The following is a 23,414-nucleotide window of genomic DNA, read 5'->3' as shown; positions in this document are numbered from 1 at the left end:
CTAAGACATTTAACTGAAAACATCTTAAGGCCGTATATATACATGATACCAAAACATCTGGAGGTAAAATGAAAAGTCAGTCAATGTGCTAAATTTTGTGTGTAAATATACACAGTAACATCTAGTTATTGAGTAATGTGTTTGAGTAATAAATGACAAATATTTAGAAAGGTGATATTTTTACTTTGGAAATTACTTCTGAAACACAGCAGATTTTAAGTGATTTTTCATCTTTCGGCAACAAGTCAATGTAATTGTTTGCAAGTTGTGCCAGGATGAATTCTGCACGTAAGCAATTTATTCCTTTACTCCTTTCAAAATACTCTCTGGTCACTAACACTCTACATCCATATCTTCCATACCTTTCCCCTAAAAGACCACCACACAAAATTGCTTTTCTTTCTCCTTAAAAAATAAGACTAGTGCTAAACACATTAAGCATTTGGAATTTTCCCTCTCTGAGATATCTCTGAATGTAGGCTCTGGACTCCAAATATAAAACCAGGCTTTAGCAGACCAAGGGGGTAACCCTCAACAAGGCATTTTCCTAAACTATAAAACGAGTATAATAAAGTGTTTATTTACCTGAAAGCCACTGCCTGAGATTAAGCCACCTTAGTATCTATTAATCACCTTCTTTTGCGAAACGTCTCAGTTCACTTAGAAAATCTGTGATCCTTATAATAGAACCTGGGACTCTTTAAAAGAGCTCTGCGACCATCACATCTCTCTCTGGAGAGTGCTACCTATGGCAAATATTCATATAATTGATTTTACCTATATATGGGGCATGATTGATTCCTTTTTTGATGGTTAGAGGTTTCAGGGGAGATATTTTTTGAAGGCTGAGGTAAGTGCCACTTAATATGGTGTAGATATGTTTTCCTGATTTTTAATAATGAGACTAGCAGAGCAAATATTGCAAGGGACATATAATAAATTTTAGCACCGAATGACAAACGGAAACAAGCAGGACTTCAATGCGAAAAGGTGGTTTGTTCTCCCAGCTGTGTGGTTCAAAAAGTCACACTCGTCTTGACACATGGAGTCACTGACTGGCTCTCCGTTTTCTGCCTTGTGTTATCATTAGGTTGTTGAGCTGCTATTTTGCTTGTTAATATATTTGCTGCAGCACCCATTAATAAAGAGGCATGCTAATAACAATGAAATACAGCCCCAGTTGAAAAATGAGGTGCACACGGACCCTAAAGAGCCTTATATCTGTCACTATACCACAACACCGTGTTATGAGTTACTACAGATTATTAAAATAATTTAATGTAGTTACTGCACTGAAATATGTACCTTTCAGCCTGTAAGGGAGAGTAGCCTGTGCTCTAATAAAGAACAATTCTAAGAAAGCACCCCAAAGGGTTCTTGCCCAAGTCTAATTATAGGCGGTAAATTTGTTTCCTTCCAGAAAAACCAAAGAAAAGCTTTTCACTGTCTTTTACCCAATACCGGTGATTAGTGCAGGTGTTCCAGAAGAAAGTAAATTCACCTTAATAGTTAGACATAGTATGTAACTCAAGGATATTGCATATTGCCTTCAACAATCTCTCAATTACTTGTGAAAGTTGATGCCGAGCCAAAGCTTCCCAGTGTTAACACACAGAGCTGGTTACTGCCTGAATTCTCTTCCCACCTCAGCCCCTAGGTTTCTTTGAATTCAGTATTTCAGTCTGGACCCTTCATCTGACAGGAGTGTCCTCACTAAGGCCTGCAAATTTGGAAGGATTTTTTTCAAGGAGAGCTACAGTAGCGTGAATACCAAACTGTTTTGTGGAATGACAGAAATCGGAGAACTCAGGCTCTATTACAAGTTAAATGAAAGCCTAGAGAGAGCTCCTGTCTTCTAGCACAGGAAGCTAAGATAAAGCCAGGGGTGGGCAGGGCAGGCTTTTGCTGCATTTTCTTTCACACGCTTAATTTACTCCAAGGTGGTTGTCACACCCATACCTACACTGACAAAAGCTTTTATTATATGGAAGCAATTCATATTCAGAAGTGAGCCCTGGCTCTAGAAGAGAATCCTTCAAGAACACCAGGACCTTCTTGCCGGGGGGTGGACTATGCCAGAGGTAGAGTGAGTGGTAAACAGCCATAGTGTGAAAGTTATTCAGAACTAGCAATTCCAGACCATGTTTAAGAAAAGCATTTCTGTTTCAGGTAGTCGGGAATCTGCCTTTGTTTACGCCGTCTCCTCAGCGGGAGTTGTGTTTGCCATCACCAGGGCCTGTAGCCAAGGAGAATTAAAATCCTGTTCCTGTGATCCAAAGAAGAAGGGAACGGCCAAGGACAGCAAGGGAAATTTCGACTGGGGTGGCTGCAGTGATAACATTGACTATGGGATCAAATTTGCCCGAGCATTTGTGGATGCCAAGGAAAGGAAAGGAAAGGATGCCAGAGCCCTGATGAACCTTCACAACAACAGAGCCGGCAGGAAGGTATGGACAGCAATGGTGCTCATTTTATAGACTGCATGGCCTTATAAATCACTTAAGCTGAGCTTATCTTAAGCTTTCCTAGAGTTGGTAAAATGCCGTACAGTCCCAACTTCCCACTGCCCCCCACCCCACGCCCCACCACCCAGCTGTATATTCTAAAGAATACCGTGGACTGGGTTGAAATGTCTCCACCCGCGCTCCACCTTCCTTCCCACAGCTGAGCTGGAGTCCACCCATTGCATTTCACATTGTGTAGAGTCCAGTGTTTTATGGCCCCTCTGGATACTCTATCATCTAGACAGAAGATATAATCTATGGGTGAGGATAGTGCTTCATCCCACATACCAATGGGGCACTGAATGCTTGTGTCTGAGGGAATCAAGACCCAGAGCATCTTCTCTCAAACTCATCATGAAAGTAACTCACCAGGCATGGCTTGTTGACTTCTAGATTCAGGGATGTTCTTTTTAGAAACAGACCCAACTCTCATTCATAAAAGCCCCACCTTGTCATTTCCGGGCCTGGATGAGTAAGCAGACCAGGGAAAGGCATACCCCAAAGGGATGCTCTGACTCCTTATCCTCTAGTTCTGACTAACTTCCTGGACTACGGGTATCCAGTCATTATTCACCTCCTAACCCCCATTTGTCAGATGAATGAAGAGGCCCTTGGGCGCTCAAGGTCATATGGAGAGTCTGTAGAAAAGTCTATTAGAACTCAGGTTTCAGCTTCTAGCCCAGGGGTACTTTGGCCCAGGATTAAACCATTTCGGAGCCAGTGTTCAGATCTATTGATGTACCGTTTCTTTCTGCATGGTGACATGACCAGAATAACTAGAGAATCTGAATGATGCACATTATCTCTTTCTTTGTGTAAGAAACACAAACTGGCTACATTAATCAAATATTTGGTCAGAACCATTCTAGAATAATTGAATTGCCGATGAGAAGAGATAACCATAATTTGTCTTTTATCAACACAAAATAAAAATGTGCTTGACGTTAATATATAAAGAAAGATCAGCATAAAATTGAAAGGTCCCCAGGAGGGCTTTAATAGAAAAAAGAATCGAAAAGAATGCAGATCTGTTTGGATGAAAACCCTTTTATTAGGCTCATGGAAAGAACAAATCTCATTTAAAGGAAGTTGGAAGGAAAGTCTTGCTTAACACATGGAATGAAATGAGTGTGACCTGAGCTGTTTACAAATAGTACCTTTCTTGAACTTTAAATATCAACATTCCTTATTTTCATGAATGTATGAACTTATAGTGACTACTGCCAAGAATATAGACTATGGTTGTGCAATCCTACAACTATTGGTAATTACTGTTTGTGCAGTGGTTTAGATTAAAAAAATTTTACATTGACCTCTGTTTTGACATTGATACCACATGTATAAGTTATAAAGTGTGGTGTCTTTGATAGGACTGTGCTGCTAATTGTTCAAGCAGGGTGTATACTTAGATCTCTCGAACCGTTTGCGAAGGTAAAGGCGTATGGTCATACACTGTAACCAAAAGAATGTTGACTTATCAAAATAAATGTTAATTTTGCTTAATAGGCCATTAGGTTTTGAATGTTTCACCTCCCCAAGACAATAGATCTTAGCTATTAAATTGTAAGCCCTGATTTAACATGACTTTTAATATAAATCACATGATTCTTCACCGTGTAGAGGTGAACAGCTGTCAGGCCTCAGATATTCTCCTGCCTACTCTGCAAAACTTAGGAGGCTACTTTTGATTGGAATAAAAGTGCACACACTGACTTTTTAAAATGTGGCTTTAATTAATGGTGGGTGGGCAGACTTTTTCAAGGAGATGCATGATGTCAGTGAATATGAACTTTAATGAGAGTAAATGTATTGAGATAAACATGCGTCTCTAATTCTCTTCTTGCGGTCATTAGACCCCCAGTCTCTACTCCCCCTTCCTACCAGCAGAAGGTCTGTGGAATCAAAATGAGAACAGGCTGGGCTTGTGTTTGAAGGCAGGCTTCCTGAGCTAAGCCTCCAACTGGCCTGGTTCTAGAAAATCCCAGCCTCTCAGACAAGATAGCAACATCGGTTCCTTTTGTGAGCTTTTCAGTGTTTCCCAGATTGTCCAATATGAACATCTTCTACCTTTTAAAATGTGGGTCGAGGAACCCATACATTTTATTTAAAAGAGAAAACATCTATCCCAAGGTTATGTTTAGCCAACACTACAAAGTGAATTCAACATTGCCATACACAACAGGCCTTCATTTTCCCCTAGTATTTGAACAGCTGAATTCATTTATGATAGCAGCTGGTTAGAGCACCCTCATGTGTCTCTGTACTGTAATATCATTTCAGATCCTCTATTCTGGGATATCATTTTATTTTAGTCACAGCTTCAGAATTTATAACAATGGTTTTTTCCTTCACGTTTACTTGAAAATTCATCCCTGGTCAAGTCCAGTTTTCCACCTCTAAGATTATTGTTAAATTCTAAAACGAAAAAACTACCTTGTTCAAAACCAACATTCTGTCAAGACAGAAGTTCCAGTTTCTCTCAACAGTCTAAGTCTAAAGATGCCATGCCATGAAAACTTCTAAATTATATTTTGATACACAAATTACAAGAAAAAGTTACTTAGTCAATATCCATCATTTGTTCCCTTTCATAGGCTTGAAAAGGGCTTTTACATTAGTCTACTCTTTAGAAATAGTCATAAATAATCACAACTAGACCACAACTAGATGAAACAATCGCAGCCTCTTTGACTTTTCTAAGAGAACCTGTATCAGAATAATACATGTATCCAATCAAATCCTGCCCTTTAATCACTGGAAATTTGCATGATAAGAATTCCATAAAAATACTTTCCCCCCAAGTTTTCTTACTACAGCGAAAATAAAAAGAATATGGGATTTGAAATCAGATCCACCTTCGCTTTAATCTTGCAATACCACTGGCTTTGCTGACTGAAATTCAGTTTTTCTCATATGCAAAGAGTATTCCACGGTGCCACGGAAGACCAGAATAAGGCAAACAGCACAGAACCTTACATGCAGTGGTGCGCAGTAAAAGTTCATTCCTTTGTCTTTAGTGAAGTGAAGGTCATCTGTAACATTAGTAATAGAGCCAGACACAAATCCAATATGAGCCATTATTTAGGATTCAGTCCGATTGCTCCATGAGTCCATAGACTCCTCCTTGGTACAAACATTTACTATTTTCTAGTTTACAAAATACTATCAAACGTTTTGTAATTGGATCTTCCAAAATCGCCGTAGGAATATAAACAAGCATTATTCCTACTTTTCAGAGGACAAGGTGGGCCTTCGCTGATGCAGTGACTAATGAGAGTCACACAATCATAAGCACAGGCCTTGGGGTACAAACCCAGTTGTGCTCACCCTTATGTCCTTGTGTACCTTCCCATGTTGTCTCTGTTGAGCATTTCTGAGAAAAACAGTGTTTCTGTATTTTAAAAAGAACAGCAGCTGCCCTTGAAGGTGGCATAATGATGATATTCTTCCCTTTGTATATGTCTTTATGTCACAAGTATTCCAAAATGAATTTGTATTACTTTTTTAACAACAGGAGAAAAGTGGTTTTAAATGCCAAAAACATAACTGCTAGTCATTGTCAGCATGCCTGAAGCAACTTAGCCTTATTTGGTGGATTCAGAAAACTTCAACTAATGGCACTACAGGTCTGAAAGCAGCTAAGTGCTATTGGACTAAGTGTAGTTCAACAGATAATTAAGGAATAACTCTGGGAAAGATGCAGTTTTGAGTACTAAGTCATATGTGGAAAAGAATAAGAGAAAGAAGCTCCTGGCCGCAAGAAATGAAGTTTTCGTCAGGGGGACAAGTGAGACAAAGTCACAGGGCAAGCTCGGCAAGTTCCAGGCTGGGGGCATAATAGAAAAATCAGCCAAAGGGCCAGTTAGCCAGAGGAGAGAAAGGTTGTGTCACAAAAGAACTGGGTGTTTGAGCTGGAGATAAAGATTTCCCATGGTTGAGAGAGGGAAAATGCTTTCCAGGATGAAGGAACTATATGGCCAAGAAAGATACTGGAGCAGAAAGAACATCAAAGTTGAGGAATGACAAGAGCTCTAGGGTGGAGTTCATAACTGAGAGTTAATAGGGGCTGAGGCTGCAAATTTGAGTCTGCCAGATCTCAGCCTCCAACGCCATGCAGAGAGATTTGGAGGTCTTGGGAAAGCAACAGGAAGGCATAGGACAATGGGGGAGAAATTAAATATTTAAGTTCCACTTTCATGCATTCTTAATTTGTCTGGAGTCCCCTTTGAAAGAGTGAAAGATTTCAAAGTTCAGATGTTCTGGAATGTGTTTGAATTAATGCCTTAAAAAGCACATTCGGAAAATTATAAGAAATTCTTACTTCCCGGAGTTTATCCTCAGCCTTAAATATACATTTATCCTCAGCCTTAAATATACATACTATACTTCCTGATGTATACTAATAAAAAATTAGGATGTGACAACTGTGTTGATATTTATATTTTTAATGTAATCTTTACATTACTATTGACTACCCATTAGGAGTTCTTAGCTATTGACGGCATCTTGACTGAGGCAGTATGGAAGTTGGGGCTCTGGAATCAGAATATTGGCTGTAATACTTGAGCATGACTTTAGACAGGTTACCCAAAGAGGATTTCCATATAAAATAAAATGTATACACTAGGTTTTAAGCAGGACTAGAAGGCCTTACTCTCCATATCTTGCATATGAAGAGACAAGGCCAAAAGGGTGGCTGCAATTAGCAAATAAAGTGAATTTACTTACTAGCTGAGATCATCTGAAATTCAAACTTAACTCAGCATCCTATATTTTACATGGGAGAAGTTTGGAGGGTAGAGGGATCCAGAGTTTCTAGTTCCATGCCCAGCCCAAACCCGTGCCTCTCAAGGTCAGTGCTGTGGAGCCCTGGGTCCTTTCCCCTGAGCCTGGCCCACAAAAGCAGATACTTCTAAGTTCTGCCTACAGGAAACATGTCGAAAGTCAAAAGAAATGGATATTTTCCAAGACATAAGCACAGCCTTATAGGCAAGTAAATCTTGGGCCTAATAAAGACTTTCAAGATATCACTTCTGTGATGACCCTTAAGATAAATAATTAATAATTGGTCTGAACCAAGAGAACTAGACATGATTAAAAACAAACCACATTATCAAAAAGTAAGCAATATCAATAGAAAATGATAAAACCAAACTGAATTACAAAGCCAGATTGTTTTAACCTTGTATTCATCTAAACTCTCCTTTAAATAATGTTGAACATCCTTATGAGGCACAAATCCCACTTAAAAGATATTTGTTTTCTAATTAGTCTTAGTTTGTAGAATTAAATGCATTTAAAAAAGGTAGATCAGTTCCATCAACCCCAGCCCTGCCTTCTTGGACCTAAAAATAGTATGTGCTTGATACTATAGATCTTTATAGAGCATATGAATCAAAAACTAACCAGAATTAAAGACCTAAAGCAGAGAATAACTCTTCACAAAATTGCTACAGTTCCATGTAAAGTTCTATTATTCATAGAAATTTTTTTAGACTGGCCTCATTAGTCAATAAGAATTATTATATATATGGTTAGTCAACGGTAATGTTCTTGAATTCCTCAAATATAAATTCCACACCTTATATTTCCTAGCTAAGCCCACCCACAGTTAGTGTTTTTGAAGAATGACAGTGCTCAAGACAGTTAATAAATGATTGCATATGCAAATTAACTGCACAGGTTGCTAATAAATATCCCTTGTTTTCCTGGTCCCAGAGCAGGTATATTTGAAAGATATAAGTTGGTCTGATTTTCACTAACTCTCATCTTAGAGATGTGGACCTGTCAAAAAGACTTAATTGCTAATAAATGTACTTGGCTTTAAGCCAGCATCTGAAAATTAAATGTTTTAATGTGTGTTTCCCTCAGGAAAACTGATATAAGACCAGAAATATACTAGTTGCTTTGTGGCATACACCCAACTAAAAAGTGAAGTCCTAACACTTTGAATGCCCCAGTTTAACTAAGTAATTTAGTTAAAACATAGCATAAAGGAGCTAAAATAAATTCTAAATTGAATTTCTAAGGCAAGGTCAATAGTTAAGTTGGCATATATTTCACACAGTATAGGGTTGATTGCCCTTGATAGGAAGAGATATCTTGTAAAGAAGTTGCACAAAGACACCCTGGGGTTACTTGGGCTCCATTTTCAGAAAAGCTGACTTAAGAGACCAAAACTTCATTCTCCTTGGGAGAAGTCTGTCTTTCTAACTGGAAAATAATTCTTTGTAGACTATAGTTAGATATACAAACACTACACGTAAAAACCTTTATAAAACTCACTGAACCGAGAGAACATGAACCCCTAGGGGATGGAGTGGCAAACCCCAGTATGAGAAACACCGGCAGAGTGATTTGGGGCATGGACTTGGTGGCAGATGCAGTTTGGGTACATCCTAACTCAGCCACACTGCCTGTAGGACCTCAGGCAGTGGACCTGAGGATCAAAGCAAGATCCTCAGCTTTGAGGTATCTCAATATCTTCATCTGTAAAGTAAGTGGGGTAAAAATAGTATATACCTTACATGCTTGTGTGGATTAAATAAGACAGTGAATGTGAAGTGTTTGTGTAGATTAAGTAAGCAGTGAGTATAAAGTGCTTAGCATGGTTTGACATATGGTAAGACCCTAATGGATGTTCTGCTTCATTATTATGCTCTGACAGTAAGTTGGGCAAATAAATATAAAATAGAGTTGTTCTAGCTCACTCAATGCATGTATCACCTTCTTCTATAGCTTAAAAAAATAGGCTTTTGTCTGTTTAGTACAGAATGCTAATATTTAGAAGTTTCTTAAGTTCTAAGAGTAGAAAATAGCCTCTGCGGGGGCGCCTGGGTGGCTCAGTCAGTTAAGTGTCTGACTTTGGCTTCAGCTCAGGTCATGATCTCATGGTTCACAAGTTTGAGCCCTGTGTTGGGCTCTGTGCTGACAGCTCAGAACCTGGAGCCTGCTTTGGATTCTGTCTCTCTCTTTTGCTCTTCCTCCGCTCACACTCTGTCTCTGTCTCTGTCTCAAAAATAAACAAACAGTAAAAAAAATTTAAAAAAAGAAAATAGCCTCTGCAAACCAAAGGCTTAGACAAATGCTCAAAATTAGACATTTAAGGGCCACATAAAGAATCTGCTAAGTAAGATTTTAGCACTGAAGCAATTATGAGCCTATTGAAGATTTTTTGAGAAAAGTTATCTGGTAAACTAAAAAAATGGTTTCTATGAGGCTAAACACCGGAAGAGTGCTGCTGTCCTTAGGAGTCAACTTTATTTTATTTTTTTAAGTAGTCATGTCAAATGAGCAAGTATTTCTTCACCGGATGCCACAGAATAAAAATGAGATGGGATTAAGTGAATGGTGAGGGGAGAGGGGTTGATGCAGACCCTGCTGGCCAGTTTGGTGACATGAAAAGCCACGAGGACCATGAGAAGGTGCAAGAGGAGGTAGAGAAGACTGAATCTTGACAGCAACCTTTAAGCAGCAGCCATTAAGAATCGAAGAAGGAAGCACAAGAGATCCTTCAGTCGTCCTTAGGAAAGATTCAAGACAAGAGAAAACAAGACCTGTGTCATGATCCTGTTTTTGGAAGAAGCTTTCACCATCACACACTGGAGAGAGATAGCAAGTCATTGTAACCAATTCTTTCTAGTGTTCCTTCTTCCTGCTTTGAAACAATACTTGCTCAAACAAAAGTAAATGGAGCAGTTAAATATCTATGGAAAATGGGGAAATCCCCCACCCCCCACCCCACAGTCCTCCTCTCCTTCCAGATATTTCAGTGCAGACTCAAGGCTGTGGACAGGACATACGGTATCTCACATCTTTCTCCCGAAACCTCAGTAAAATTATAGCAATGGGATCAAAATGGCTTAAATCAACAATAAAGAGAATGATCAAAGAAATGAGAGATCCAAAGAAATTTCTGGAAAGTGGGAAGCAAATGAAGAAGTTGTAACTGATGAAGAAGGTTGGAGAAGCCACAGTATAGGAGAGTAAAAGCAGATGGGAAGGGGGGGAAGAAAAAGCAGATGGGGCAATAGCCAAAGTGGGAGCCAAGATGCCCTGAGAAAAATTTGAATACTAATGAGCACAGGAGAGAAGCATGGTACTGAAAATGGGGAGTAACTGAAAAACACATAGGTGGAATAACAAACCCCATCCCCTCCTTCCACCCATGAGCGCAACTCCTGGAAGTCTGGCTTAACCTCCCAGGCTTTGCAGAGTTAGTCTCCAGCATAACAGCCAGTGTCCTACAGACTCACCAGAAAGCCAACCTCTCTGGCCCACAAACTCCACCCATATAACCAGAATTCCTAAATACCTTTTTATGATGTCATTCTTAAATATGAAAAGACTGTCCAAGGACTACCATATATTTGATTAAATTCAGCAGCATGAAAGAAAAAGATAAAAAATTGCAGGAAAAATGACCTCATGAAGAAAACACAATCTAGAAGCCACGATCTAGAAGCATCCATTCAATGGATGAATGGATAAATAGTATGTGGTATGTATACACAGTGGAATACTACTCAGCCATAAAGAATGTAATCCTGCCATTTGTGACAACACAGATAGATCTTGAGGGTATTATACTAAGTGAAGTCAGACTGAGAAAGACAAATATCATACAGATTTCATTCTTATGTGGAATCTAAAAAAACAAAATGAACCAGCAAAACAATACAAAACAAACTCAAAAAAAAAAAGAAAACAAGAAAAAGAAAAAAGAAGCCCAAAAGACAAATGGAGTTTAAGGGAATCCATAAAGAATACCCATCATTCCCACTTGAATTTGGAACCAATTGAAAAATGGATCAGGGAGGTGGATTGATAGAATAAAAATGTCTGTTGCTCTACTGAAAAAAAGCTGCACTAGGGGAGGGAGCTTTAAAGCTTAGAAATACTTCCTAGCACTCCACCCCTGAAATGGACAGACTTACTCACCCTGTCACAGGCTGCCCGCTGGAGCCCCTGTAGGGATCCTCTTACTGGAGGGCAGGAACTGATCATAACTCATCTTCTCCACAGGCTGGCAGATACCCAATTAGCAGCAACTCAGGCACACAATCCCTGTCCTTCCTCTAAACCCACCAAATGGACAAGTTACTACTCCCTTGGAGAGAAATCAGTAAGGGAATGGAGAGAGCCAGGAGTGTTGCTTTAATGGAATTTCTTTCTCAAGAAGCCAGAAAGTATTAAAAATATAAGAGAGAAAATATAAGGCATAACAGATTAACTCAGAAAGCTCAGCAGCTGACTAATTAGAATGTCATAAAGAAACTCAAAAGATTTGAGGGGAGGAAAATATTAAGAGAAAGTCTCAGTGCTGAAGGACATGAGTTTCCAGAGTGAAAAGGCCCACTAAGAGCTGAGCAGGATTAATTTTTTTTCAAATCCTAAACACCATGGTGATATTTCAGAACACCCAGGATAAAGGAAAGTATCTGGAGACTTCCGTGTAGAAAAAAATACAAAGTGAAATGAAAACAAAAGTCACTTGCCAAAGAATCAGCCAGACATCAGACTTCCCATCTGCACCACTAGATGCCAGAGCCCATGGAGCAATACTTTCACAGTTTTGAGGGAAAATTATTTTCAATCCAGAATTCTATACCCAGCCAAACTCTTAGTCTAGTAAGAAAGCTGAATAAAGACGTTTTAGACACACAAGAGTTCAGACAACATATTCCCCCATGCACCCTGAAGGAGTTACTCAAGAAGTTGCTGCAAAGAGAAGGAATAAACCAAAAAAGAGTGAATGTGGCATCAGCAAGGTAGTGTGTCCAGACTGGGAAGGCATGATGTTGGGTCTCAGCTGTGTAACCAGTCCAGGTTGGAAGATGATGGAAGATTGCAAAGACCCCAGGAAATGAGAGAAGTGGTAGGAAAGATGGAAGGACTGTGAGAGTGCAAAACAAATGAAATTGGTAGCAAGTAAAATGGGAAAACCACAAACTTCACCCCAGTAACATTCTTTGGCACAGAGGCTGTGATACTGGACTAGACATTATGACCTGCTGTGCTGGCATGGTCCTTGGATGCGTGGTCAACAGTATCATCTAAATGTTGACTGTTTTCAATTTTTAGAATCAACGTCTAGACACACTGTGGGAGACAAGCAGAGTCACAGAACAGGACTTTACTGCTCTCATCTTTGTCCCTATAAAAGGACGGGCAATGCTGATGGAGACTGGGAAGCAGAAGGGGAGGAGGGAAGAGGGACTGCACTATCCTCAGATGAGACAGCACCTTTTGGAACAAGAACAGGTGTAAGTTTGCTCCTTGAAGTTGCCAAGATCACCAGAACTGCGATACAACCATGTTGAGGGGTGAGGTGAGGCAAGTGAGGACTAGGCTAAGTTCCCAACCACTGTAAGAAGTCTCTTAGGACTGACCATGTTAGTCAGTAGGTTCACAGTCACACACGGGGCTGCCACATTCAGTTGTGCCAACACTACACTGCGCCCCTCCAGAGGGCTCTGTTCATCTCGTGGTTACTGTAGTAGATTTGTTTCGTTATTATGACAATTTTCTGGCAGATGTCTATCAAATGTCTTGAAGATGGGATGCCTGTTTTGATTTCTCCCTAAGTCAGGGGTCTGCTCACAGAGAACTGTTTGTATAAGCATTTAGGTAACCACCAGAAGGCTAAGCACAGAATTCATTTCAAATGACCATCTCTGGGGTTGGGCTGGGCTGTCAGAAAAAGTGGGAGTGAGGAGAAGGGTACAACAGAAGGTTTCTGCTGCTTTACCCCCTGATCTTTCCTGGACTATCTGATATTTTTAAATCATGTGCCCATATTTCTTTAAGTAAAAATTCTGAAAGTCATAATTTAAAAGCAAACAAACACAAAAAGCCCAGACGGTCTGGCAGCCCCTGGGATGTCTCCAGGTCCCCTGCTTTGCCTACTCCCTCCTTTACCACACAGGTAAGTCTGCAGCTGCTCTTCTCCTGAGGGCCCTGTGGGGAGCCCACCAGCCCCTCCCCCCTCACCTCACCAGCATGTCCCCTCAGGCAGGCTCCTCCACTGCCACATGGTCCTCTAAAAGCACTTGGCTTTTACTCCACCCCCATCTTTGATTCCCTCCAAAATAGCATGAGCACAAATTGTTTCCTGTGGCCATTTCTTCCCGGAGACTAGAATGCTTTGGAGACAGGTTAGGACACAAATCCTAATTCAATAGTCAGCTCTGCCTGTTCCTAGAAATATAATGCGGCTCTCTGCCACGGGAGTGTCTCACCTGCTCCGGCCCTCGGTGGGCCCCGGGACGCTGGGGCAGTGCTGCTTCTTCCCTCCTCCAGGACATTCCTGGCTTGGACGTGATTTGGGATTCACAGTTCTCCACCGTGGCCTCACATTAGAAGCACCTGAGACCCTTGTAACCTCGGGGCCGGGGGCCCACCCCCCGCCTAGGTTCTGTTTTATTCTGCCCAGGGAGGGGCCGGTCTGGGCTCCGGAAGCCATCCCCAGGTGATTTTAATGCCTAGCCACAATGAGAAGCACTGCTCTGCTCTCTCCAGATGCCAGGGAGCAATCCCCAGATTCCTGTTGTTTTACTCTGCAGACTTCAGTACAGAGCTTGACCCCCCTTTTATTTAAGTTAAAGTATAATTAACACACAATGTTATATCAGTTTCAAGTGTACAACATATTGATGCAACAATTCTATACATTACTCAATGCTCACTGTTAGTGTGGTCAGCACCTGTCACCATACAACGTTATTACGATATTATTGATTATACTCCCCATGCTATACTTTTCACTTCCATGACTTATAACTGGAAGTTGTACCTCTTAACCCCCTTTACCTATCAAAGAGTTTGACTCTGTTTTTCCCTCTCTTTCCAGACCATGCAACCCCTCAGACTGCAGCCAGATTGTAAAAGAACATGTGTTCCCTTCTTTCTCTGTGTATGCATCCATATGCAGGACTTTAAAAAGTGGATCATACCACATATGCAATTATTTCTGCAATTTATTTTTGTCACTTGGCTTCCTTTCATTCTGTAATACTGATCTGCCTCATTATTCAAAGACCGCATAATATTCCATTATTAAGCATATACCATAATTTGCTTAACCATTTTCCTGTTGATGTCATTTGGGCTTTTTTCCTAATATTTTGCTATTGCTGAGTATGCTGCAATGAACATCCATATGGGTATGTATCCTTTAAAGTTTGCGCAAATATTTTCAGAGTGGAATCACGGAGGTCAAAGGATACATAAATTTAAAATTTTGACAGGTGTTGCAAAAATGCTTTCCATTTATGAATTTACTCTTCCACCAACAGTTTATTAAGGCATTTCCTCCTGGAACTCTTACGAATACCAAATATTACCAAGTTTTGTACTATTTGTTAATCTGATGGGCAAAAAAAGTATTGCCTTCTTTTAGTTTGCATTTCTCTGATGCTGGTGAAGTTGAACATCATGTGTATTTTTCTTGGGACTTTCTGTTTTTTCTTTGGATTGCCTGTCAAATAGATTTTTGATGACTATTAGTTTGGAAGATGCAATATAATACCTCCTACTTAATCTCTCTACCTCCTTTTTCTCCATTATGCAGATAATCTTATCTAGCCAATTCTTAACTTACTCAAAAGAATGGAGGGAAACAGTATGCATAATGCAACATTTGAGCAAAGAACAATGCAAGTTATATAGGATTTTAAATGTTTTTAGAAAGAGTGCAGATCTGGGAATGAGACATTGACTCACCCCCTAGTTCTGCCTCTGTCTATCTGGGTAACTCTGGGGATTTTACTTTCCTCAATGAGCCCTGGTTTTCATAATTGTAGAATGGGAATAATAACCTATTTTGCCTAATTGTGGTAATTAGATAAGATAATGTGTGTGAACCACCTGTCACAGATCCTGGCCTATAAAACAGTAGGGGAATAAGTGGCTATTGTTACAGTGTTATTATAACAACATTTGATTATGGGAATTCTTTTAAACTAGGAAGTACCTGAACTCACTGAGTTTCTCAGTCCCATTCCTTATTCTTACATCAGCTACTCTATAAGTCAGGCCACCTAGGCTTAGCTCCCCTTCCCTCTGCCTCTCTGATTGAGCAGAGTGTTGTCCTCTTCAAAGTTAAGAGTTTGAATTTCAAGTCTGCAAACCCGGAGGTGGAGGTGGCCCCGAACTGTGACTGAGCCCTGAACAGGCTGTGTGTTAAGAGTGGGGCCTGGAGGTATGAGCAAACCCAGCATCAGAGAAGGTCTCACTTCCCCCAAGGTTAACTGGAGCCTGTGATTCATACACAGTCAAGAACTGACCATGGTTCCAGTTGAAATACTTTCAGTTGTAAGTAACAGCCCCTGGGGGCACAAACTTAATATCTTGGATCACAAGAAGGACAGAGACAGGGCAGGGCCAAGGTGGGTTCATTAAAGCAGCTCAGCGACATCTTCCACACCCAGTTCTTCCCACCATCTTTCAATACCACCACCACCAGCTTGTTGCTGGTCCTGTGTTGGCTGCATCGTGTCTCAAAGGGACTGCTGCAGAAAACTGCATCTGGAGACAGAGAAAAGCAGCTTCTCCTCCTGTGTCTCTTTTAAAGAGTAAAGAAATCTTTCTCACGAGTCTGCCTACAGATTCCTCCTAACATCATACTGGCCCAAACTGAATCAGTAACAACACAATGAAATTACTATTACTGATTTGGGCCGCTCTGGGTCAGAGAGAGGCCTGGCCGGTTCTGAAGCACGTGGCTGCCCAACACTTGAACAAAACTTATGATGGAAGAGGGGAATGTCTATTGCACATGATGATGATGATCAACACTGTGTACCACTGCCGTGTTATTTTTAAGGATTCATAAGATGTGTAAAATCCAACTTTCAATTAATATGCAAATGCTTCAGTTAATCATCTAAAATAACAACTTCAAAGTTTGTAACCTGGAAGTTTATCAGTACAAAGGAAGGGCGGTAATAGTTCCTGTCATTTTTAGAGCTAAGAGTGTTATTTATGAGTAAATAACACAGTTTTAAAAGGAATAAGCTTTGAAGAATGAACATTCAATTCCCAAGCACTTGGCACGGAGTGAGTGTTATGTGGCAATACTGAGATAGTGGGTCTCACGCTTGGACAGGTGAGACCCAAATGGGGCAGTCAGGGGCCAAGGTGACCCTCGTAGGGTTGTGTCAGTGGTGGAGGCCTGCTGTCCAGGTCACCCAGTGAACCACATACCAAACACCTGGAATATAGATACAGGGGTAGGGAGGCACATGGTGGGAGTGTAGTTCCAGAAAAGGAGTTCATTCTATGACATCCCTTAAATACCCCCGGATCCCTGTGACCCAGAGGGCCAAACTGATGACACTCCCCCTGCTCACTTCTCTGTCTTTGCCCTTCAAGGCCAGCTCATGCTGAAGAGGACAGGTTTCAAATGTAACAGGGCACTTTCCACCATCAGGGGCAAAGCGGGAAACATAGGATGCTGAGGACCCAACTGGGAAGGGTGTGAGTGAAGTCACAACCATAGAGCCACCATGATGTCTTGGCTCCTTCAGCTCTAGAATGCTTTTTTGGGACTGACTTTCTTGAATGAAGAACCTTTCTGCACACGTGGTTAGAAAAGAAACAATCTGTGAAAGAGGCAAAACCAGGTTGGGCAAAGTTACCCAGGTGAGACCCTGGAGAGGCAGCCTGGAATGCTGTTGTCTGCGTGTGTGTTTGGGGTGGGGAAGGGTCAGCAAGTGTACTGCAGGGAGCTCCCCCTGGGATGTGTGCTGGAGCCACCAACCCACATCCCACACCCAGACCGATTATACCGGAATCTCAGGAAGTAGGCAGGACAGGACTGAAACTACCACATCCAAGTTCTTGGAAATATTTCTCTCAGTGTGTTACCCTTAGAATTTTGTTCATAGTACCACCTTGGATAATGTCATCAAGGGGGTTCACTGCCCCCTCTGCCTATGCCTTCCACCCCGAGATGCTGTCTTGGGGATGCAAATAAGAGAGGATGGGAGCCCTCAGTTGGCTGGTTTCTCCCTCTCTGCTCCAAGACTGAGCCAAGGACCAACCACATGGTTTTAGTGAGACCTCTAAGGCTGGCCACCCACACTGCCCTTCTGTGTATCACGTTGTTTTGGGTATCTGATGGGGGAAGCCCCTACTCATCAGTCATGATCTCCCATGAGCAACAAAATGCTCTCTCAATATAATAATAATTTGGAAAAGTGATTGATTGAACAAGAGATTAGTTCTGTAAGGGGGGGAATGACAATGGTTAAAGTAGTGAATCATAAGAAAAAGGGAACACAGGAAGGTTTTTAGTCAGAAAACATACTCTGAGAAAATATTTTGGGGAAATCCATTCATTTGTACATCCAGAGTCTGGGTTTGCACCTGCCATTCCACACCCAGGCCTAGCAATGTGGGCCAGTCATCTTACTTCCCTGATCCCTAGTTTCCTCACTTGTGAAATGGGAACAGTGGTAGCTCAGGATGGCTCTGAGGACCATGGGTGCTCATGACCTTCTTCACTCAGCTGAGCCAAGGAGAGATGTGCCAGGGCCACCTAACACTCACAAAATTGCATTGGGGCTGGCACAGGTCTGCTGGCTAATCCCAAGACCAAAACAGAAATGTCCCTGGGTGGTTCCAGGGTCCACCAGAGCCCTTCCCTGTCCACAGGCTTACAACCTATTCATGGAGGCCATCCAGGCCATCCAAGCCAGCTTGAGACAGGCTTGTCCCATGTGCCTTTGTTTCCCTTCTACAAAAAAAAAAAAAAAAAAAAAAAACAAAAAAACAAAAAAACAAAAAAACAAAAAAACAAAAAAAACAGAGCAAGCTCAGCCCTGTCATCTAAGCTGAATACTTTGGCCAGACTTGAGTGATACTCTTCCAAATTTAATGGCATTCTCAGGGCCACTGGCTGGATTTCCAGTGTACCGTGGCTCTGTCCTATACCAGCTGTGGAACTTTGGGCAGGTGCTTTGATGTCCCTCATATTTATTCTTCCATCATCTGCAAAATAAATATGGTAGCATGGGATTGTGTGAAGGTTCAGGTCACTGAGATAGAGCGGAGAAAGCATTTAGCGCAATGCCTGGAACATGGATAGGACCCTGCAAATGGTAACAGTCACTACTATTGGCTTACTGAAAGAAGCAGGCTTAGCAATTACTGAGTAGTACTATATATTTTTAATATAATAAAGCCATATTTATTTAGAAAAGAACTCTAATTCATTCTCTCACTTGTCAAACTGGCCCCGTACCCTATAAAATTCAAACTGGTGAGGTTCTTGTTATACCGATAGCCAAATAGGGTTCACAGTCAGGCAAGCCCCCTGCCCCGATTCTCCCCAGTACCCCACCTACCGTAGTCAGGGGGTGTGGCTGAAGCGACCACCATCTCCCAGTCCTGAGCCCCAGGATCCTGTGTCATCAGAGTCACTTCTGCATTGCTCCGAGGTAAGGAGTTTGTAGCTTGTGTCAGGAGCTTGAGTCCGCCTGCACTGAACTTGCCCATCTCTTCCGGCAGGCGGTAAAGCGCTTCTTGAAACAAGAATGCAAGTGTCACGGAGTGAGTGGCTCGTGTACTCTGAGGACGTGCTGGCTGGCCATGGCTGATTTCAGAAAAACGGGCGATTACCTCTGGAGGAAGTACAACGGGGCCATCCAGGTCGTCATGAACCAGGATGGCACTGGTTTCACTGTGGCTAACAAGAGGTTTAAGAAGCCAACAAAAAATGACCTCGTGTATTTTGAGAATTCTCCAGACTATTGTATCAGGGACCGAGATGCAGGTAAGTTCAACGCACATTATTCACAATACCTAATTCTTTCACAATCAATACTCCACAATTTAAATGCAGTTCTGTATTTCAGCCTGACAGTTCTGTAAGTGCAGCTTGATGCCTTCAGATTCAAAGTTCGTGTTCTTATAAGTCATATTTAAAGTGCACAGAGAGCTTTCCTAAGCAGCGGGAGAAATGGGTTGATAATGTGCAGGTTCTGGAGGAATGTGAACCCAAGAAAGTACATGGCAAAGAGTCAAAATATGTAGATTAGCAAGATTCTTCGGCCTTGACAAAACTCTAACTGGTCGACTAACGACCCTGTACAGCAACCCAGCATCCTTCCTGTGATCTGGGAGCCAAGAAGAGTAGAGCTATGTAAGGTACCTTCCCCCTCACAAATACCACCTCTGTGACTCTGGAAGAGGGGTCCAGGGCTTTAAAGCTAGCCTGCTTTGGGGGCACCTCGGTGGATCAGTCGGTCGATCATCTAACTCTTGATTTTGGCTCAGCCCATGATCTCACGGTCGTGAGATCGAGCCTCGCTTTGAGCTCCACACTGGGTACAAGCCTGCTTAAGATTCTCTCTCCTTTCCCTCTGCCCCTCCACTGCTTGCACTCACATGCTTGAGATCTCTCTCTCTCTCTCTCTCTCTCTCTCTGAAAAAAAAATTAAATAAATTAAATAAAGTTAGCCTGTTTTGAAATCTGCCATACTTCTCACTCTCTCGCTCTTTCCAATATGCTGAGAAGTTGCCAAATACTAGAAAGCAAAAATTCATCCCACTGGCCTGGCTGTCAGTGGACAGTGGATGAGAGCTGTGTAAGAGGCATTTTATTCATTTAAGCCACACCCTTCACTTGCAGAGGGCACCTTCTCTGTCTTGAACTCATTCAAAGAGCAGCTCCATCAACCTCAACATAGCTGTTCCCACCATTGTGGTTTTATGCGCCTGCTGGTCTCTGCCTTTCACTTCTCCGGGGCAACACTGAGCTCCAGGCTTAGAACAGTCTTTGCAAAGACTCTGATACAAAATAAGAATGAGTACAAGTCTCAGTGGATAGGAGGAGATAGAAGCCCACAGCCAACTCTGGCTCAAGCCAAATTCTCAGACTTAGTAGAAAGCAAGGGAATTCATTATCAGGAAAAACATCCTTGAATTTAAATTCTGAGTTTGTTTTTGAATCCAAAGCAATTGCAAAGGAACCAGTAAAACAGTGTAGATGGCAGCCAGCTCCTAACAGTAGAGTGACCAAGAGGCACAATTACCAGGGAATGTCACAGGAAGTACAGAACTTCTCCTTTGTCCCTGAGTGGCTGAATTTCTTCCTGGTTTGATGAGCACGTTCTTTACAGCATTTGGGCGGGTTTGTACATGCAGCCTATGGATTAACAAGTACCTAGCGCAAGGACCAGATGCTGTGCCCTGCTGCATTCCTGACATGCTTTGGGACCTTTAACAAGTCAGCCTACCTGTCAGGCTAAAGTTTCAGCCAAATCATCACAAAACGTATACTTTGATACTGGATTGTCCCAGAGGTCTGGCTCCCCTCTGCCAGTAACTAGCTGTTTAACCTCAGGCTCCTCGGACAGGACATGGGGATGATGACATCTTGATCACTTTAGGAATTACAATGGATTGACTCCCGTGTGCCAGGTACTGGGCTAAGATCATTGCACACATGGTCTTATTTAATCCTTAGAGCCGCCCTATGACATCAGTGCATTGGAACCAGTTACTGAGAAAAAAAAAAAGAGGGTGGCTCCTGGTTGATCAACACTAACCAAGAACCAAATTCACATCTTAGCTTTTGAAACCAGATAAGCAGCCTTGAATATCATTCTCCCAATTGTACTGATGAGAAAAGTGAATGACTAGCTCAAGATCTCACTGGTCTTGGAGGGGATGGATGTCTGGCTGTCTGACCCCATGGCCTGTACACCTGACCCTGACATCACAACTCGTCACTAACTATCTCTATAAAGGTGCTACAAAGCAGAACCCTCATTTCAAATGTATGAAGACCTGCTTCCCCAAGAAATCTTTTCTGGGTTTTTGGATTGAAGTAGTTTGCACAGTGAAGCAAACGGTTATTATGCTTGATGACCACTTAACTGTCTCATGGATATTATGAAATAAAGACCTTACTTTGTCTTCCCCACAGAGGAGATTCTGAATCTATTCCCTGATGCCTCTGCAGGATACTGTTATTCTTCCACACTTTGCTTTTTCTGCTCCCAGTATTAGAACACTATTGTTTCTTGATCCTAAATAGTAAACTCATCTGTAGTACCGGCCATTCATTAGCACTTGATCTGCATTCTATCATTGATTCTCACAAAGAATCTATAAGTGGGTATGTTATTATCCCATTTTATAGGAGAAAAAACTGAAGCTGTGACAGACAGGTTATGGAATTTGCTCAAAAACTCTTGGTTGGTCAAGAAGCAGAGCAGGGGCTTGAATCAGAGTCTATCCATCCTTTTAACCATTTCACTCTGCCTCCAGATGCATCAGCCACAAGGCAGCCCATGGCAGGTGCTGACTTTCTAAGGGAAGTTTTATAATTTACTCACTCTCAATTTATTTCTATTCTATTTTAGGCTCATTTGAGCTTATCTCATTTTTATCTTAAAAAGTTGTGAATTTGGTTCTTGTTGGTGTTGATTAACCAGGAGTCACCCTAGTTGTTGTTGTTGTTGTTGTTGTTGTTGTTGTTGTTCTTCTTCTTCTTCTTCTTAAGTAGCCAGTTTCAATGTATCAGATTGGATCGGATTTCCATTAAGATCCCTAGATTTGGGGCATCTGGGTGGCTCAGTCAGTTAAGTGTCCAACTCTTGGTTTTGGTTCAGGTCATGATCTCCCAGTTGGTGAGATCAAGCCCTGCATTGGGCTCTGTGCTGACAGCATGAAGCCTGCTTGGGATTCTGTCTCTCCCTCTCTCTCTGCCCCTCCCCCACATGCATTCTCTGTCTCTCTCTCTCTCTCTCTCTCTCTCAAAATATATAAAATAAACTTCAAAAAAGCTTTCAAATATTCTTTCCTTTGAAAAAAGAAAGATTCCTTGAGCTATACTTGATGCCCTTTTATAACTGAACCTAAGAAAATGCCAAAGTTATCCATATAAACTTTGCCATATTTCTTTTTAATTCTGTTGACCATCAGGTGGCTGTTTTAATAAAAAGACCATTCTGGTGTTGGCCATCACGTAGACAAAAGTTCTGACTGAAAGAGTATAGTTTTCATTGTTCATACTTGAATTCACATATGAATAGCCACCTGTATGAGATGCAGATTTTTCCTGAGAAAGTCTGCTTCAACTCACACAGCTGCTGGGAGTCTTGTCCTTGCCTGTGTAACCTATGGCTTTCTAAAAATTAAGCTTTATCCTGGCCATTTTCTCCTAGAAACTCACATAGTATACACTCTAGAAAATCAGTCAAAACAGTTGTCAAAGTGTGTGGTACAGAATCGTTCTGGAACGGCCTCTAACCTCTGCCCACAGAGGCAGGGAGATGTGATAGAGCTGAGACCTACTAGAAGGGGGAGATTCCTGCCTGTACCTCACAGTGGCATTCCTTCTCTGAGCTGTGCTCCCTTGTCTTGAAAGGAAGGTGTTGGGGGTTACAGGGCTAACATCCTGTCAGTCTATATTAAAGAAGCCCCCAGAATGTGCCACATTGCTGAGTGAGCACATCACTAAGGGACTCTCTTCCCTTCGCTAGAATCATTCCACCTAAGAAAGAACCTGTTTTCTGGTAAATGGAACTCCCACATGTTTGAAATGGGTTTCCTTTACATGTATCCAGGCTCTCAAATACATCAGAATTTGCAGTAAAATTTAAAGCAAATAATTTTTTTCATTTCTCTACTAAGATTAGCATTAACCTTTCCCTAGATTACATCTCATACCACTCAGTCTGCTTTGTTGTGGCCATATTGTTTTATTTTGCTTTTTTAAAATATCATACACATTTAATATTTAACTTATTGGGCACCTTCCACTTCTCAGCACTGGAAAACCCATGGTGGTAAGCACACTGAATATTGCCAAGTAATAGATGCCTGTAACTGACTGACTTCACTCCTGCCAACCAGCGCCTGCTTCCTGTTCAGATCAACTCATGTGACTGACATGAG

At 41.6% G+C, this 23,414-nt stretch overlaps 1 protein-coding gene across 1 annotated transcript in view; it reads left to right on the top strand.

The window, feature by feature from the left end:
- WNT2 (Wnt family member 2) overlaps positions 1 to 23,414 on the top strand; it is a 43,552-nt gene that overhangs the window by 5,712 nt on the left and 14,426 nt on the right. Inside the window, exons 3-4 of the mRNA XM_007089166.2 lie at positions 2,170 to 2,447; positions 19,017 to 19,281. Coding sequence (XP_007089228.1) covers positions 2,170 to 2,447; positions 19,017 to 19,281 — 543 coding nt within the window. The remainder of the gene's footprint in view (positions 1 to 2,169; positions 2,448 to 19,016; positions 19,282 to 23,414) is intronic.

Source organism: Panthera tigris, chromosome A2 (genome assembly GCF_018350195.1).
Source record: "Panthera tigris isolate Pti1 chromosome A2, P.tigris_Pti1_mat1.1, whole genome shotgun sequence".
Lineage (NCBI taxonomy): Eukaryota > Metazoa > Chordata > Mammalia > Carnivora > Felidae > Panthera > Panthera tigris.
Note: the sequence above shows the minus strand (reverse complement) of the source record. Positions and strands in the feature narration are given on the sequence as shown.